General features: G+C 42.1%; 1 protein-coding gene across 1 annotated transcript in view; it reads right to left on the reverse strand.

The window, feature by feature from the left end:
* Positions 1 to 5,139: 5,139 nt before the first annotated feature.
* FAM234A (family with sequence similarity 234 member A) overlaps positions 5,140 to 19,271 on the reverse strand; it is a 346,953-nt gene continuing 332,821 nt past the window's right edge. The window contains exon 12 of the mRNA XM_085628316.1: positions 5,140 to 10,153. Coding sequence (XP_085484442.1) covers positions 9,939 to 10,153 — 215 coding nt within the window. The 3' untranslated portion in view covers positions 5,140 to 9,938. The remainder of the gene's footprint in view (positions 10,154 to 19,271) is intronic.

Raw genomic sequence — 19,271 nt, forward strand, 5'->3', positions numbered from 1 at the left:
GTGATAATATTGAGAGGTCCTGATGAATGCCGCGAACAAGTAGTCATCTGGCAGAAACATGTCGACCACCAATAACTAGGATATTATTTCAATCCTAGATCACCTCATTTTAACTCTAGCAGAAGGGAACTATTATTAAATTAAATTGTGTTACCCTATAGCTAGTTTTATTTACCCACATTTTGTTTGACTTACACTCTGCCCCTTACTTCCCCTGCCTAAGTTGGTATCCTCATTAAAACACCTCACGCTCCTCTCTTATTTTTCTCTGAGAGTTGTAGCCCACACTGTATACCTTGTGGTTGCAGTGTGCAAGAGGGGACCCAATGATGAAGCATGTCACCCTCGGGTGAGTGAGGGTTCTCGTCTTTAAAAGAAAATATTTCTTTTTCCTCCTTTGTTTACACACGCTGACTCTGTCTTTCAGTACAGTAGCATTACATCACTTTTAGTGAGATAAGTTCATTTCCGTTGCCAGATTGGAAGGCGCATATGCAAGCACTCTGACTAGAGTCGTTGGCACCACAGCCTGCTCTACACTGCTGAAAAGGCAGTCTTTCACCCAGATGGTTCCCTTAGACATACCAAGCATCGAGCACCAATGATCATTAACAAGGATCTTGGGAAAAGGTCCATCTCTTGAATGTAAGCACCAGGAGGGAAAAATGTACCCAACATACCTCCTACAGCATAGGCACACATTCAGAATAAGACGAGGGGTGCTTTTTAGAAAGTTTCCCCTTCTTATTGTAAGTTGATTGAGAACAATATTCCTTTTTAGTATTTTCTTTTTTGGGTGAGTGAAGCAGCTCTTAAAACAAATCAGTCAATGCATTTTTCTTTTCATGGAGGTCTGAATTTAGAATGGTCTTGTATGCAGGACATCAAACGCTTCCCTTTTCTGATTTTCTCAGGGTGCCTAAAGCCACGAAGATCACATGACAAAGCATTGTGCAACGTACCCAACTACCACAGACAGTAGGTCTGGGGGTCATTCAGGACAGCTGTTTCAGCAAGAACAGAAGGAATTGAAGCCTGAAGAAAAGCTTCTGACAGTATTTGCTATTTTATTTATTGATAGAGGTTTTCAAAGTATGTTATGAAATAGTTAAGGATTACAACAGTCATAGTCATTCTTCCTTGAGAATTTTCAGAAGAGTGGACTGATTTACCATGAGGATGAGGAGGCAGGTGTCTCCTTGGTCAAGTATGCAAAGGTCATTACCAACTTCTTTGTGCTGTGAGTTTAAACTGTATCAAGAGTAATCTATACTAACCCAACAGCCAGGGTGAGAGTACAAGGACAAGTATCGAACCAATTTATGTTAACAAAAGGCACGGGGCAAGGATTACCCTTGGCCCCACTTATATTCACCATAGCAATGGAATCCTTAGCTATCGCACTGAGGGGAAAAATAGGGAAATGGAGAATTCAAGTGGGAGACACAAACCATGTTGTCTTGTTATACGCAGACTATGCAATGGTTTATATGCGCCGCCCGGATGAGGTGGCCCCGATCCTTCTCAGAGAACTTGCAGAGTTTGGAGTGATATCTGGCCTTCGTTTTCACTCTGGAAAGTCAAAACTGTTCCCTATGGGGAAACTAGCCGGGAAGCCAGACAATGATTTACCGAACGTAGGTCTAACATGGGTGCTGGGTGGTGTCCGATTCATGGGGGGTTTGTTTGATCAATACCCCTACCGCTTACTTAGAATGTAGGGAAGGTAGTGGAAAGTATAAGTAATTATATCAAATTTTGGAAAGAACTTCCACCTCTCCCTGATGGGAAAAATAGCACTAATAAAAATGGCCATTCTACTGAGATGCCTATATGTCCTACAGCATTCACTATATAGGAACCCAAATCAGTACTTCACCAAGTTAGTTTACTAGTTGAATTAATGTGGGGGAATAAGAGGAAGCGAGTGAAAACAGGGACACTTCAACGGAAGTGGAAATGGAGGTACCACGCTTGTACTTATATTATATGGCCTCACAGCTCCAACACTCAGTACACTGTATAGATGAGCATAACAACTGGAGAAAAATAGCTTTTGGCAGGTGCGTGTGGAGTGGTCTCCTTATTGGAGCACCTCGTAATGGGGGCCGGGGTGCCTGAGATCTACCCATATATTATTCGACATGTTGCGGCGGTATGGAAAACATTAGTACAGAAGGTTGTTCGACACGCACTCTACACTCCAGATAGGTCATTGTAGGTGGTAAAACCCTTTAAAAAGATAGCAGACTCAATGTTCATTAAAACATGGATTGAGGGAGGTGTCATACAATGGGAGATCTATATAGTAATGAACAATTCATAACGAGGGAGGAAGCTGAGAATACATTCAAATTGGGAAGGGGGCAATACCTACAATATGTAAAGATTTCAGCGGTAGCCCGCGAGCTATGGCCCGCATTCTCACAGGATCCACCCAGTACATCGATCTTACAGGCGCTGCTAAGCTTGTCTGGAGGATGTAGGCTGGTCTCCCATATATGTATAAAGCGTTATAGGACGATCTCTGCCAAAAAAACCCTTTCAATACAGGCAAGATTGGATGGGATGATGGATAAGCCACTAACAGACCAAGAATGGGCAAAAATACAGGAGGGGGCAAAAAAGGTAAGCTCAAACAGGAGATTTAAACTCATACAATATAATATTATACACTAGACCTACTTGACACCACGAACGATAAACAAAATATATCCGGGACGCACAAATCAATGCCCTAGATGCTGGCATGCAGAAGCGCATTTCCTCCACATGATATGGGAATGTACAGCATTGACACAATACTGGGGAGATGTAGTAAACTGTATAAAAAAAGCCACAGGGTGGAAAATTCCACGAACAATACAGGCAGTACTATTGGGTTTGCTCCCCACACCCAAATCAAAAAACTCTGTAGGAAGTTTGTCATGTTGGGTCTAGTGTTGGCGAAGAAGAGAATAGAGATAAAATGGGGCAGTTCGGACCCCCCCACACTGGAGGGATGGTTAAAAGATCTTAGTGAATGGGCAACAGCAGAATTAGAATGAAATGATTAGGAAAGATGAAAAAGTTGAGAAGGATGCGCGAGCCTGGTCTCTTACAATAGCAGACGCAAAGGACCCCCTGGCCCCTGATGAGGAGTCAAATGGGGAAGGGAGGGGACAGAAGAGGAAGGAATGGATGGATGAAATGTTACTAGAGAATGCACTACATCCATAGATGCGAACTGTGTGGAGATTGATATGTTTCTTTTATTTCTTAGACCAGACACGGCAATGGTGAGGGTGGGAGGGTTGTTCGATGTTAAATTGGTATAGACAGCATAAAATACAATTGCTGAATGATGGAAACTCAAGGAGGAACAATGTTAAGATACAGCTATAGGACCTTACAGAAGATGGGTGAGGGAATGTATGAAGTTGTTGTGATAATTGTAACAATTTTTTTGATAACAAGCAAAATGCCAAACTTTTTACAAAAAAAAGAAAACTGTATCAGGAGGGGAAACATGTTTTATTGCTTTCATATTCACTCCCAGTTAACAAACATCAGGCGTAGAGGGGGTTTATTTAGGAAGCCTACCTAAGAAGCAATAATTCAATCAAACAAATTTTCCCACCCAATACAAATTATTCACACTCCATACACAGTATTCAGCCAAACAGCAAAAAAGCAAATAAGACAAATACCACATGCACATTGCTCATAAAAATGCTACTAATGTACCCCCTTAGCAGCACTGAATCGCTGCTGGTGGGGAGCGACGGCGATAATGAAGCATGCCGCTAACTGTCGGTAAGGAGTTTGCATCCTTTTTCTTTTAGAACATCCCAGAGTTTTCCGTAAGAAAGCAACGCCAACCTACACACTTAAATAATTTCCGAAGTGCTGCAATTTGTATATTACCTTCAGGAAGCAATACATAATGGCCCATCCTCATTTGCCTTTCAGTAGCTGCTCAGTGACTGGCCATGGATTGGACATGGAGCCCCGCCCCCCCAACCCACTCTGCTAAAGGCAAATGTGTGCATGCACACGCACAGTCCCACCCCTAAGGCTGCCCACCCAGAACAGTACCGTCCGTCCGCCATACCACCATGAAAGCACCTGGTTAGTACCTGGATGGGAGACCGGCTGGGAATACCAGGTGGTGTAGACTTTAAAAAAAAAAAAGACCATGGTCAGACGGACGATACTTTGGGCACAACTTCATATGATACCGGCATGAATAGAAGGCAATAATCCATAGAAAATCCAGAAGACATTGGTGCTATTGGAATATCGATGTATATATATATAGATCACTAAACTTGTTTGATGATTTACATGAGCTGGTTCCAGCTTGGATATATATTATTAACAAGATGTCACGAAATTCTCAACTTCCAAGATTTCACATTCGTAGATTGCTTTGCTGATCTTCGTGATCTGATTCACAACCCTGATGAAGTCCATCTATTGGACGAAATGTGTTGGCTGGGCTTTATGCTTCTGATTGGAAATGAAAATAAAGATTATATGAAGAAAAGAAATTTCAAGACTCCCCGCACTTTAATTTTGTTTTAATTCACATGAATTTGTTATGGTTTATAATTTATAAATGTACTATATTTGATTATATGCTCCTTTTCATTATTTCTTTATTCTAAGCAAAGTTTCTTCTCGTATAGTGTGACTTCTGTAGCAATGGGGTTACGAAGAGTGGAGCATTACAATTTAAACACTCTATGGGAACTAATAAACTGGTACAGCCATTTAAGCCCACACTGCGGTTTCTTTAAAAAAAATAGTACTTGCTTTAAAGAGACAAAGTGCTAAAAGACTGCCATAGACTAGTATTTCCCCTAAGCAATATTAGTAATTGAATAGCTGGTTAGCGAGGCTTGATTTGACAATATGCTCAACATACGGTGACTGATCATAGAGCCTGCAAGGTAATAGGAAAGGTATAGGCTGACGATTCTCCAGGTTTTAACAGACCAAAAACACACCCTATATAAGAGGTTCTAACCTTTTGACTTCTGCAGATTCCCACATATTCACTACTTGAAGCTGGGGACTTGGCCTAAGGCATTTCTACTATTTGAACCTCATAACAGTATACACAAATACAGAAATAAGCATACATCAAACAAAATACACAAACCATTAAATATTTTATTTTATTCACAACCAAAACGAAACAAAATCGGAATTTTCATTTTCATTGGAAGAAAGGAACATTTCGAAATGTGTCTTTATTTCTGAAAGATGAAGCGATATGCTAGATGCTAGGATATCACTTTGAAGTTTTTGCTCCTAATGAATGCTCTCTTTTCATCAGTGTAGGCCAGACCTTTAACTGAGTCCACCAATCTTTCATACTGGATTCTGTACACTGGACTTGAAGTGTTCCCACAAACCAGGCTAAGGATACCAATTTAATTTACCATCGAATTTAACATTCCTGCACATTTACAGTGTTAACACATTTTCAGTTTTGCTTTTTTTAAGTACACATAATTAATCTGTTAATATTATTGAATTTTCATTCATGGACCTCCTCAGTAGGCGTCCATGGATCCCGTGTTAAGAACCACTGCCCTATATATTTACATAGGTCTCTTTAACACCCGCCTTAGCTGAGACTGCTAGGCCCAACAAAACACAAAATTCATCATATAATGTTGTAAGCGAACTAAAAATTATTTTATATTTTTGTTTAATTGTTTGGGTGTTCAAGTATTCAAGTGCTTTTACAGCTCATTGATAGTGGTTCACATACAACCTGTTAATGAATTTCCAAACAAAGTTATCGGTCAACAGAGAACTGTCTAGAAGATGTATTCAAGTCAACACAATAAAATAAATGTCAATACAATAAGAAACATTAAATAATTATTCATTGAAATTACAATAATCATATTTTGGCTTTGAAAGAATGAACACTTCTAAAAAGAAAAAGAAAAAAAAACAACAAAAAATAATAATCATTTCATCACCCATGTTACATTTTCAAGGCACAATGTAAACTGATAATTTAAAAATTTATCAGCACACTATTTAACTCACACTTCCCCAAGCCAAGAGATCAGTACAGGCTTAACCCCAGTCACAAATCTGAGGTGCACATAAAAAAAGAAATCACATCATAAAGTCAGCCAGAATCAAACATAAACCCAAACATATTGGCATTCATTCTAAGAGACATACATTATTTTCTTTGACTAACAGATGCTCGTGAAGGTGGGTATATACATGTTGGTCTAATCAAAAACCAGTAGGGAAAAAGAAACACATTAATACAACATTAAATACAATTTTTCGTCTGTCCTGTGTAGTAGGCGTCTATGTGCTACTGAATACCATTAATGCAAACTATTCATTTGATCAGTCAGTTGCACTGGCCATTCAAATTAATGTTTTCTCTACAGTTCGTTACATTTCAACTTCCAGAAAATATTACATTAAATTCAGTTTTATAATTTTCAGTTGAAGCATTTACTTAAATACAGCATTGTATATATTTATATATTAGGTTTCTACGTAATAGGCTGTGTATTACACCATATTATTTTAATATCATTCATATTGTAAAATCGAGTAGAGACAATGCAAATATTGCCTAATTTGTTAATTCGAGCCCTGCAAAAATGAAACCGAATGAATCCGTATTGAGAGAAAACTGCATTTTTGCAATTTCAGATCTCCAAGAGAATGCTAGGAAACTGTCCATGACTGTAAACATAAACCCACTACAGATATTGCAACACCATTGAATAAAGCAGGTGGTATCCAAAGTAAGAAACGTTTGCAAGCTCCAGAGTTAGAATATTAATGACAGAAACGGTAACAGGCAGCTGCTAGTTTGTAATCATTATGCAGGATTTTCATGTCATAGGACAGGAGCAAGTAAATGCTGGGTAGTAATAGGGACAGTGGAGAAGCTTGTGAAAGGCCACATTTCGTCCTGGCCAGCCTGGCTTTTGTATTGACTTAAATTCTGATTGGTGTAAAAACGGTGTGAATGACATGAGGATGTCTTTTGAGTCGAATGCTACAGACTGCAGAACATCAAGATAATTCCAGTATTTCAAATGTTGCTATTGGGATGAGTAATATAGGTGAGGCATGTTTTCCTTGGTCTACTATGTTGTATACATCTTAATTATGTACCTAATTGATTTCAGAGATTTGTGTAGCCCAGCATGCAGCCTTTGTAGCTGATTCAGCGTGCTTACTGTGTAAAGGTTTGCTGTGTTGGTCCAATGGCGGTATACTGTTAAGTGCCAAACTTGTGGTGGTGTTTTGGGGCTCCTGGTGTTTGCTTCTTCAATGCAGAGCCCTAGAGTCTGGATGAGCTGTAGTCACAGGGGAGCTCCGTTAGATTGTATTCAGTCTCGCCGGATAGCTGGACCTGCACCTATGGTCAGTTCATTTTGAAGGTTGGGGAGTATTTTCACTTTGAGTTAGTATAAAAAAGTTTATCTTTAAAATCTCCTGAGGTTGTGGTCTGGGAAAGTCCAGATGCGGAAGGAAGGAAGTCTATTGCATTGGGTCTATGAAGCTGTACCTTCATAATAATACCTAACATTTTTAGTTACTATGCCCTTAGAGTTATTGAGGTGATAAGCAAGGTGACTTATAATATGAGAATGACCAGCACATTGGAGTCCAAGTGGAGTTATTTCAGGAGTGGTTTAAATAACAGATGTTTATGCCCCTCATTACAAGTAGGGAGTAAGGCTAAATGACATTACCCCAGGTTAAGGTAATTACTCGTCTGGTAAATATTGCAGATTCAGAGTTTTCGATATGAAAATGAAGCATAACATGCATCATTGATTTGAATACACCGACTTCTCCATGTTTTGCATTTTTTCCAGGATTTGTCCCTTGAGAGATTCCAGCAAGCTTGACCTGCCAGTATCTATCGGGATAACTGCAAGGGCGTGTGATAATTATCACACATTTGGTAATTCCGATTCCTGTGCAAACTTTAGTTTCCATAGGGATCGGAAGGTAGCCCTCAATTGATATTGAGGTTCACAGATTTAAGAAGATGTAGCCTTCATTGAAAATAGTCACTTTAGTGGGCGAAGGACTCTGCCTCTAGCTTGATGAGAGATGGGTGCCCTATATCTCCTGGGGAGACTACGTGCTTGAGTGTTGTAATTGGGAGTACAGCATAAACTGATATTTGAGTTGGGAGAGCCTCTGTTCAGGTAAATGGGTTGAGCCAGAAGGTTTTGTACATTAGATGTCATGGTGTCTAATTGGTTACAGTAGTTCCAGATTTGAGTGGCTAAATGTTTGGAGATTACTGGTAGTGGGCCATTTCTCATTTTTTATGCTGCACCTGGTCAGAATATTTTTTTGTTCTGCTGCGATTTCTAGATTAGGTCAGTAAGTGTTGCCCCTTTCCTTCTTTTATAAATGCTGGTAGATTGAGAATCTGCTTTTCTTTTTCTCTTTCTAGATTTAGTTTTTCTGTTCCAACTTGATATCATATGCCTTGTGTCCAAAACAGGAGATGGCCTGTGAATGTGTTTTGATCCAAATGAATACTTCATATCAGTTTGGCATTTTGACCCAATCTGTAACTTGTAAAACTGTAAATTTTTATAAAGAAGGATGCCTAAGTTTTTGGCTTCGTCATCTAACTGTAGAAAGGAAAATTCATTAAGTTTTGATTTTTGTAGGCCATTCCATTCTTTTTTAGTCTGCTGTGTTTATGTTTTTTAATGTTATATGTTTTGAGTGTGGGGTACAGACATTTATATCATGCTGAGGTTTTTTCTACAACATAACAATGATTTTCTGGAGTGTTAAAAGATTTTGAGTCCACATGAGATTTGGAGAGTGAGTAAATATGGAAGATGTATGATAACAGTATATTATTCAAACTGTTCCATATAAGTTGATACTCCTACTAAGTCAGGACCCCAAATATTTAAGAAAACTAACAGTTTTACATATTCGTCTGGAAACCATAGTTCTACAAGAAACTGTAACATTACACTGGCCACGTTTAACAAACTTTTTTATAGGGGATGTCGCTCAGGATTACTAGAGTCATTGGCATAGAAGAAGTGTCATCTCAGATTCCGAAAAAAACTGTGGTATCCTGGCAGGTCTTTGGAATCCAAACATGCTAAATGGGTGTACATTAATATCCAGCCAGACGCTATAGCCACTTTGGTAAATTTGTCAAACCCTTGCACCTCCAGAGCAGTTAATCCTTAGTTCTTGTAAATTATGAGATTGAAAGCCCAAATATCAATAAACACAATGTATCTAATGACAACATTTGATTAGATGAATAGAACCTTTTACAAGTTTGTTATTGAAAAAAAAAAACATTTTGATGTTCTATTTATCTATCCTAAGTGGCTTCACAATTTCAAGAATGCAATAATAAGTTGCCTTATGGATAAAGGCAACAGGCTGCCTTAATTACTCCATGAAGTAAACTAAATTAAGCATTATCCTCATACCAATTAGGATGATTAACTGCAGTACCCACCTTAACCTCGCAAACAAATTTACCCATGCTCAGTCCAAATAAGAAAATAACTTGAAATCTTGGATTTGAATTTCAGGACATGAATAATGATCCCTTGAGGGTCAGGGACAATAAATAAAAAAAGGCCTTTATGTGCAAGGGCCAACAAACCTATTGTGGGCATCTACCTTCCAAAACCTGTTACGTAAAAAAGTGCAAATATGCTTCCATTTTAAGTAGTGTTTACTGTGCCTTTTTTATATAGCTAAACCATGCTCGAGATTTTTGACAAAAATCTAAAAATTTACAACAGATCTTTAGAATCTGTCCTGAGGCACTGCTTGATATCTTATCGATTACAGAGAGATTGAAATAAACAAGTATGGAAAGAAAGTTTACAGGCTTACAGTATTGACACCTCATATAGATGTAAAAAATGCAATGTTTAGAACTATCATGCAATTTCACTGCTGTATCTCATTCTGAAGAAGAAATCCCTGATGTCCTTCTCGCTGTACTCGTTGTCGTCGCTCAGCCAGATGACTTTACCATTAGTGATGTCTTCCTTCAGCTTCCGCTTAGTAAGAGACACTGGACCTGGTGCTTCAGATGCCAATGGGCCATTCAGCAGCATGTAGCAGGCATGACGACTTCGCTCAAACAAAACCGCTGCAAAATAATATTTTCATAATTACATGAACATGTGGGATAATCAAAATTGATTACTGTGTAAATATCAAAAATTGAGAATTACAAGACTCACAGAAACATTAAACTGTGTTGCTATGATCTTGAAATGCAAATAACCGCTCTACAAATTCAGTTTAATACAGGAATGGCTTCTTCAAGCAGTTATGTCAGTAAAGGTGAAGTTTCTGCCTCTTGTCAACTAATAAGAGACATGCTTACATTTAAGTAAGTTGAACATAGCTTCGTCATCTAATGGCATCTTCATACAGGTATCAGACTTCATAAACTGTAGAAAGCTGAGGTCACTGCATGAAACTATTTGACGTGAACAGTTCGCCCATCACACTGCAGGAAAACCTCTGGTGCTTGCACTGGAGGCTTCTCCCCAATGGCAATTTTTACAGAGGCCTACACGGAAACTGTTCCACTTCAGCCCCACCCAGCCATCCATGAAATGGTGCTACCAGATGCCGCAAACAGGAGCAGTAGAGCTGAGATTCACACATATCCAGTAAGATTTTGCCCAACATCAGCCCTGACGTCATTCTTAGGTCTCGCCTAGCGTTGCAGTGCCTGCGCTGCTCGCTTGCGAGATCTATTGTCGTTGGTTTTCTGTCGGGCTTCTTTGGAAGTGGGGTTGGTGACCACTCTGTCTCCCTTAGGCCCGCCCACTCATCTGTTGCTCGTCATGCGTGCGTTGTGTCCTTGCACACGCTCGAGCCCCCCTTCTCTGAGCGGCTGTCTCCCTTACGCCCTGCCCGCCCATCGTCTGTTGCTCGTCATGCGTGCGTTGTGCCCTTGCCTCACGCTCGAGCCCCCCTTCTTGGAGAGGCTTCCGTTGTGTCCCACCACCGCAAACCGGTGCTTGTCCTTCATATTTATGGCTAGTGGCACGCTTTAACTTGCAAGGATCTGTGATCCTCCACAGGGCGCTGGTCAGAACATGGTTAACCTAAATACTTTTAGCCCATTATTATTTTTCTTATTTGTGGCTCGCAGCACAGCTTAATTTCATATGGCGTGCGGCTTGTGTTTTTTGGTTGTGATTCAGTTCCTCTGTGATAGGCTTGTTAGACTAGGACTAATCTTTCTAATTAGTAACAAGCATTTGCAATGCACTAGGTCTCATATTTGCGAGAGTTTGAGCTATTAGCATTGTAAATGACAATGCCTTTTATTTATGTATTTTTTTTTGTAACATAAATAAAAGGCATTGTCATTAACAATGCCAATAGCTTAAACACTTGCAACTGCGAGACCTATTGCACTGCAAATCCTTGTTGAGAGAGGCATTGCTGGAAAGGGGACAGTCTTAGTTTACCCTTTACAGCAATGCCTCTCTCAAAAAGATTCCAGCTCATGGATCACAGACACATTGGAAATTCCAATAGACACCAGGGATAGCAGGTGTTTGGGGATGGGGTTTGCCCATCCAGGCAGGGCTCCACCACCCTCCCAGGCAGGCATATATAACATTTTTCCCTTCCCTTTGGGGCTGACTGGACAATAATTTCTATGGGTACCACTGAATACAACCAGGACATAGTATTTGAAGAAGAAAGTTCCTCCATTTATGACAGACGCTGGATGTAAAGTCAATATTGCAATTTTTTGTCTATTGACTATCTTTTTCAGGATAATGTCTTCCTTGACAAAATTGTGCACCAAATTAATATGTGTGCCAAACTATGTCTGAGGGTGCATGGGGGCACTCTGGAGCCTCATTCTACAGCACACATCAGGGCTCCCACTTCACTTGGAGAACTGAAAATATTTCCGGCCCTTACACTCCTCATAGGAATAGTGCACAGAACAGCTGTATAGTCTTAATGGTTGAGTGATATGTTTTGGGCAACATTCATCCTTGCATCAGTCATGACCAGAGATAGGTTTTTGATTCTGAAGTGTATGCTGCATTTCGAAGAGAAGTCTGCGGCTTCACCTTGGGATCATCCAAACCATCACAAGTTGTTCAAATTTGGGCATTTCGTGTTACATTTGTTAAGTTTCCAGAGGTTTATACTCCTGGGAAGAATATAGTGGTTGATCCTATACAAAGGGCAGCTGCTGTTCAAACAGCAGCCTCCAAGCAAAAGAGCTTCTTATGGCATAAAACTGTACATATTGTGCAAGAGCTCTACTGGTTATGGATACAGAATAAGATTTTATACTGGGAAGGACTCAAGTTTAAACCTTGCAGAGTACCTTTCTATGTTAGGAACTGAAAAGATGTGTAAATGAACTTGTGCAATCACTCCTTCGTAAAGGTTATAACCTTTATGTGGACAACTTCTTCATGGGCGTCCCGCTGTTCAGTGAGCTGTACAATGCCAGCACTGCAGCTTGCATTACCATTCAAAACCACAACAAAAGGATTCCTTCAGGAGTTTGTTAGAAGCCTTAAAAAGACAAAAGCACTGCAACAAACTGATAGATATCAAACTTTCTGAAAGGCAGCCAGTATATAAGCTCACTACAACCGAATATGAGACAACGTCCGCAGTCTCAGTTTGAGGTCAGTTGGCAGAAGTCAACAAGCCTAACTGTATACTTGATTACAAATAGTATATTGGCGGAGGCAATAAAAAATACCAGCTACTTCACCCATATAATGCAAGTTGTAAAACACATTGTCTAAGTAATTGGCTGTCCGCTGATCTGGTTGGCAACATACTATGCATACGTTGTCTATCGTCAGACTGCCAAAGGAAGACTGATGTACTTCCTTGACTTTCAGTTGGCCGTTAATGATATTCTTACTGCTGTAGAAGCAGTCGCCTCAAATTCATCTGCTATGGAGTGTGGTTAAATGCTGCATGATCAGCACTTTGCAGAACGAATTTCTGAAACAGAGAAAAAAAGAGCAATCCATATCACCAATGCAGAGTTTTTGCTCGCCAAGAAAAGTGGCAGTGGCGTCATTATTAATGTCTCTGTCCCCATCCCTGCAAGGCTTGTGATTTCCAACTTGCTTCACTCTATCACACAAAAGTAAATTTCTGGGAAACTGACAGAGGAGGAGGAGCAGTTAGATTACTACCTAGTATGTGACTTCAAAAGACTGTTCATGGGTACATAGCTTCCATGGGCCATTATGTGACCAGTAATGCAGCCTTTTAAATTGTTCATCTAATCTGGAAAATCTTTCTAATAGTACCAAACCATAGAAGATCCATCATATAAGCCTATTTTTCTTCCTAAATTATAAATGAGGTACTGTCTTTACGGATTCCAGTAAATAGGAACACATTGCTCACACTTGATGTGTACTTCCTATCTTCATCCTCTGTCAAAACATAGCAGATGTTCTGTCCACCCTATTACAAATGCCATACAGTAACATAACACTTAGTGAAACAGAATACCCTGTCTAGCAAACCCTAAGGTAGTTAGTCTTTCTGGAAGTGTTCATTAGGGACTTAGGAGAGTCTGTCCCAGCATATTTTACACCACTTTCCAAATGCATTTTTGCGAATATTATCGGATGACTGGGCCATCAGCCATTCTTGGACACACACTCAACATACTCCCACACACTGAAAGTAGTTGGAAAAAGCGCAGTGAGTATACTGATGGCGCACAAAAGACACATCATCATGAGTCTAAGCGCGCTGTCACTGTGAGAGGTTATTAAAGGTGTACATGGCATAAGCAAAGTATTAGTCAAGACTGTGAATGAGACAGAAATATGAAGAGGTAGTCAAAAATCAGACTAGGTTTGTGTTCATTGGGATGTTGTATCGACAGAAGGCACATGGTCCAGGTAGGGGTGACCCACAGATCATTGCGCCCAACACTGGTCACACAGGTTATACTTGCAGACTCCTTGCCGCATTCATCCTCCGTCATATATGTGGTGGATGTCCTGTCCACCACATTACAAGTACATTACAGTCTATGCTCTGCACTTAATCGTGGACAGGGCATGCACCATATTTTTAAAAAGTACCCTGCCCACCAAACCTGAAGCCTCTTCATCTTCCTAGAAGTGCTCTTTCGGTAACTTAGGAGATCTGCTCCAGCACGTGTACCCCACTTTTCAAATGTAGATATTCTCATAATGTCTGATGAATGATCCTCATGGACACCTATCAACATGCTACAACAAACTGGAAGTGGTGGGATTGAGTGTAGAGCGTGTGCTACTGACTCTTGAAAAACAGGTCTTCCTGAGCCTAAGATGGCTGCCTTGGGAGGCATTTGTAAAGGTTCACCTGCCACCCACACAGTATTACTGATGACTCTGAGTGAGACAGAGACATGAAGAATAAGTCAAAGTTTAGCCACGCGGGGGAGGAGCCAAGATGGCGACCGGGACGGCAGCGTAGACTCCCGGCTCCGTGAACCTCCGTATCCCGCACGGATATCCTGCATTAAATCCTCAGCCTGCGCTATGCGCCCGTGTTTGTGAATAAGAGCGGCAGCCGATCGAGTGACTCCGAAGTTTCTGGCGGCTGTACCGCCGGAGAAACGGGTATTTGCAATTTGCGGCCTGTGCGGCCCTGGAGCCGGGACCTCGAGTGGATACCTTGGCCGGGTGGCAGTTTAACAACAGCGGCCTTTGGTGACTGGGTGGAGTCGGACTGCCGGATCGGTGCGACTATCGGCCTACATTTCGCCGTGGTCGCTTCCTACCACTAAGCGGAGCGGAACAAGTGCATGCCCGGGGTGGCACTTCCATGACTCTCCGGTGATTGCCTCTGCCTTCGGCGGTGAGCTGCCCGAACGCCGCCCGTAACTCGCCCTGATTCCTGCGGGCTGCTCCCGGATTTTCGCGGGCGCTGGTCCGTGGTGGGGACGACTGTTGCCTGTGACTACATAACGGATACATTTTTGTCTGCCTCCGGAACCCTGTTTGCCAGCGACATGGACCTTGATGCGCTGGCCCCTGGGTCCCGGTCCCAATACGGGTTGGACCTACCCGGCGGCCATCTTGTCACGATGAAGTCCACCAGGTCACAGCAGGATCGGGAGTGTGCGACTCTGGGGAGCGTAGCGGAGCGACCGCAGAGAGCTGTGCTGGGGTACTGTGACCTTCTCGAGGCTCTCGGTGCCCTTCATTCCACCTTGCTTCATGGCGTTTGGGTATTGGGGAGTAGGCTTGATGGTGTGGCATCAGCGTTGGGACAGTTGCGGCCTGCCTGTCCTCAGATACACAGGGACTTCCTGCACCGCACTCAGGACGACAATGTCGTGGCCACCCCTGTGACTAGTGACCAGCTGGAAACTCCGGACAGTCTACTATCGTGTGATCGGCTGGCTGTGGGTCTGATCTGTCCCGGAGGTATTGGCCCTGAGTGGGGGGGGGTGGCCTGGTCCGGTGCGCGGCCTCCGGCGACCCGGGGAAAACTCAAGCAGCGGTTGTCTACTCTGACTGATTCCGCCTTCCTGGACCTTGTGTGCAGTGCAGATCCTGGGGCAGCACTGGGAAAGACGTTCCCCCATAATGCTGACTGGGTTGGTACTCAGAGACTTCCACCCCACCGGGGTGCGTCGCTTCCTGGTCGTTTTTGGACGCTCCTTTACTGTGTAGCATTGGACATGGCGCCGGGTCGAGGGGTATGCATGGGCGGATTTGCCAAGAGTGGCCAAGGATAAGAATGATCTTTCAGAGGTAGTCGGCTAATAGGCGGGCGGGCTCTGGGTTGCGTGCTCTCATGGTATAACTGTCGGTATAGTAGGTGCAAAATGCTCCCCATCTTTCTTTGACATGGTCGATTTTGTGTTGCTTACTGTTTGCTTTGGGGGAATCATAATGTGCGGGAGGGAGAAGCCGGGGGCATGTTTTGAAGGCCCTCCTCCAGTTTATTAATACTCTCTCTACCCCCCCTTCTGGTGGGGTTCTTTTCTTACTCCTTTTTCCCTGTTTCTTCTATATTTCGGGTCTGGTTCCAGGGCGACAGGCACACTGCTGGGGGGGGGGGCCGTACTCATCTGCAGAGGTGCAGGGTGGGGGGTTGGGGGAGGGGATTCTTTAGTCTTTAATCTTTTTTCCATGGCCTCCTTTTTCTTCTCTGATTCTTCTTGTTTTTTCTTTTCTGGGATCAGCGTGGTATACCTCCTTTGTTGTGAAGCGTTGCCCTTTCATGTGTGCCACAATTTCCGGGGCGTTCTCTGGGCTTTAGGGTAGGGGACTGCAGGCGCAGCTGGGCATGATATTCTTCCCCATCCTGAATTTCCTGTGTCTGCGCCATTGATCCAATAGATTGCTGTTTATTGCTTACGTTTTTTATTCTGCCTGCCTCTTATCGCTGTTGGGAAATTGTTCGGCACCTGATCCTTCTGTCTTTTTCCATTATAAAATGAAAACCCTTTTTATCCTGGTGTCCTACCTGCGCTGTTCACTGGCCAGACTATATTAGCATGAAGATTCTGCTCCCCGAGGTGCTGCCTGTGTTAACATTTGATCTCTGTTGCTCTGACTGCTTAGCGGCCGGCCCCGGGGGGTTGTAGGCCCATACTTGTTATTGATTGAAATGTCAATAAAGGTTTTTCAAAAAAAAAAAAAAAGTTTAGCCACGCCTGTAGGTAGAATGCAGAATGTCAAGGTAGGAGTAACACACAGACCTCTGCACCAACCACTACTCAAGGTGGCTGGCAGTATGTATGTAGTAGTGCCTTGATGTGGGATTACAGATCACAATCAATATGTCATGGATGCATTATTCTGATACTCAAATTATCTTATTATCAGTGATTTCTGAGTATTGATTTATGTGAGATCGTTTGTTAATAGCATTTGTTCTTTAAACCTTGAACCACTACTTGTGCTAAATCCAACAGGAATGCGTCTATATTGGAGTAGTGTATGGGTGTACAATGTTGAATTTTAATGATCAGGATCGGGATCAATTACTTTATTTGGATAAATACATATCCATAAAAGGACAGACTCATACAATAATGCATCAAAAACACACAAACTCATAATATTCATAAAAAGAGACTGTTGTAAAATCTAAATACAATGCAAAACAAATTAAAATGCAATGTATACAGTATTCATCGTATTACGTGCACGAAGGAAGATAAAATACTACTTACCAGTATGCATCTGTTCTTAGCATGTAGAGCTGCAGAGTTGTACACTGTGCATAGATCGACATCTGGTGTGAGGCTCGGATGCTTGCACCTTGTTGTTGTCTTGGAAGAGTCTTTTGTAGTCACAAGATACTTGACTCCTCCCTTGGACGATAGTGCGCATGGGCATCGACTCCATCCTCAGATTGTTTTTCGCCATGATGGGAAATGATGGAGTTAGTAAGAAATAAAGAGATGTCCATGTGAATGTATCTAAGATAATACTGGAACAGATACAGGTTCCGGGGAGGTGGGTGGGCGTGTACAACTCTGCAGCTCTACATGCCAAGAACAGATGCATACTGGTAAGTAGCATTTTCCGTTCGAGGCATATGAGCTGCAGATTGTACACTGTGCATAGACTGTACAGCAGTGTCTCCCCTAGCGGTGGTCACCTGTATCTGTTGCAGTGGTTTGAAAAAGTGTTTTAAGAACAGCTTGACCTACAGAAGCCTGTTGCTTAGCCTGCACGTCAACACAATAGTGTTTGGTGAAGGTGTGTGGTGTAGACCATGGTGCTGCTTTACAGATGTCATCTAAGGGAATGATCCCTAAGAATGCCATGGAAGCCCCTAGTTTGCGTGTTGAGTGCGCTCTAGGGGGAATTGTTAATGTACGTTTAGCATTTTGGTAGCATATTTGAATGTATTTGACTATCCACCCAGCGATCCCAGCTTTGGAGATGGGGTTACCTTTATGAGGTGGTGAGAAGGCTACAAACAGTTGTTTTCTCTTTCTAAAGGGCTTAGTCCTGTCAATGTAATAAAGTAGGGCTCTTTTGATGTCCAGTGTGTGAAGAGCTCTCTCTGCTACGGAGTCCGGGTTTTGAAAAAACACTGGTAACTCCACTGATTGGTTAAGGTGAAAAGCAGAGATTAATTTGGGATGGAATTTTGGATTTGTTCTAAGAACCACCTTGTTATGATGTATTTGTAAGAAAGGTTCTTGTATGGTTAAAGCCTGGATCTCACTTACTCTCCTCAGAGAGGTAATTGCGACAAGGAAAGGTACTTTACATGTGAGGAACTGCAGTTTGCATTTGTGTAGAGATTCAAATGGGGGACCCATGAGCCTGGTAAGAACAATGTTTAAATTCCACACTGGAGAGGGTGGCAGTCTGGGGGGAATTATTCTTTTAAGGCCCTCCATAAAGGCTTTAATTGGAGGTACTCTGAATAGTGACAAGTGTTGTCTGCTTTGTAAATAAGCGGCAATTGCTGCTAGATGTAATCTTATGAATGAATATGCTAGATTAAACCTTTGTAAGTGTAGCAGATAGCAAATGATGTCCTGGATTGAAGCATCCAGCGGATCGATTTTATTGTTATTGCAGTAGATGACTAATCTTTTCCACTCTGCTGCATAGCAAGCTCTAGTAGTAGGGCGTCTGGCTTCTTTAATGATGTTCATACAGTCCGGTGGGAGGTTAAGGTAACAGAACTCTAGGACTTCAGGAGCCAGATTCAGTTGTCCTGGATCGGGGTGCCTTATCTCTCCATGGTTCTGCGTTATCAACTTTGGGGAGAGACATAGTTTTTGGTGTGAAACTACTGAAAGTTCTAGGAGTGTTGTGAACCACGGTTGCCGTGCCCATGTGGGAGCTACTAGGAACATCTTGAGAGACTGTTGTCTGAGCTTGCAAACTACTAGGGGAATCAGTGGGAGTGGTGGAAAAGCGTACACAAATCTGCCTGACCAGTTCATCCATATCGCATTTCCTTTGGACAACGGGTGTGGAAACCTGGTGGCGAAGGTTGTGCATGTTGCATTTGCGTGTGTGGCAAACAGATTTATGTCTGGTTGACCCCACATTTGGAAAAATGGTTGAAGAACTTGGGGATGAAGTTCCCATTAGTGTATCTGCTGTGTCTGTCGACTTAGCAGATCCGCAATCTGATTGTGAACTCCTGGAAGGTGTTCTGCTAGAAGGTATATATTTTGTGGAATGGCCCATCTACATATGCTTTGCGCTAGTTGAGAGAGCAGCAAAGAATGTGTGCCTCCTTGTTTTTGTATG

Source organism: Triturus cristatus, chromosome 10 (genome assembly GCF_964204655.1).
Source record: "Triturus cristatus chromosome 10, aTriCri1.1, whole genome shotgun sequence".
Taxonomy (NCBI): domain Eukaryota; kingdom Metazoa; phylum Chordata; class Amphibia; order Caudata; family Salamandridae; genus Triturus; species Triturus cristatus.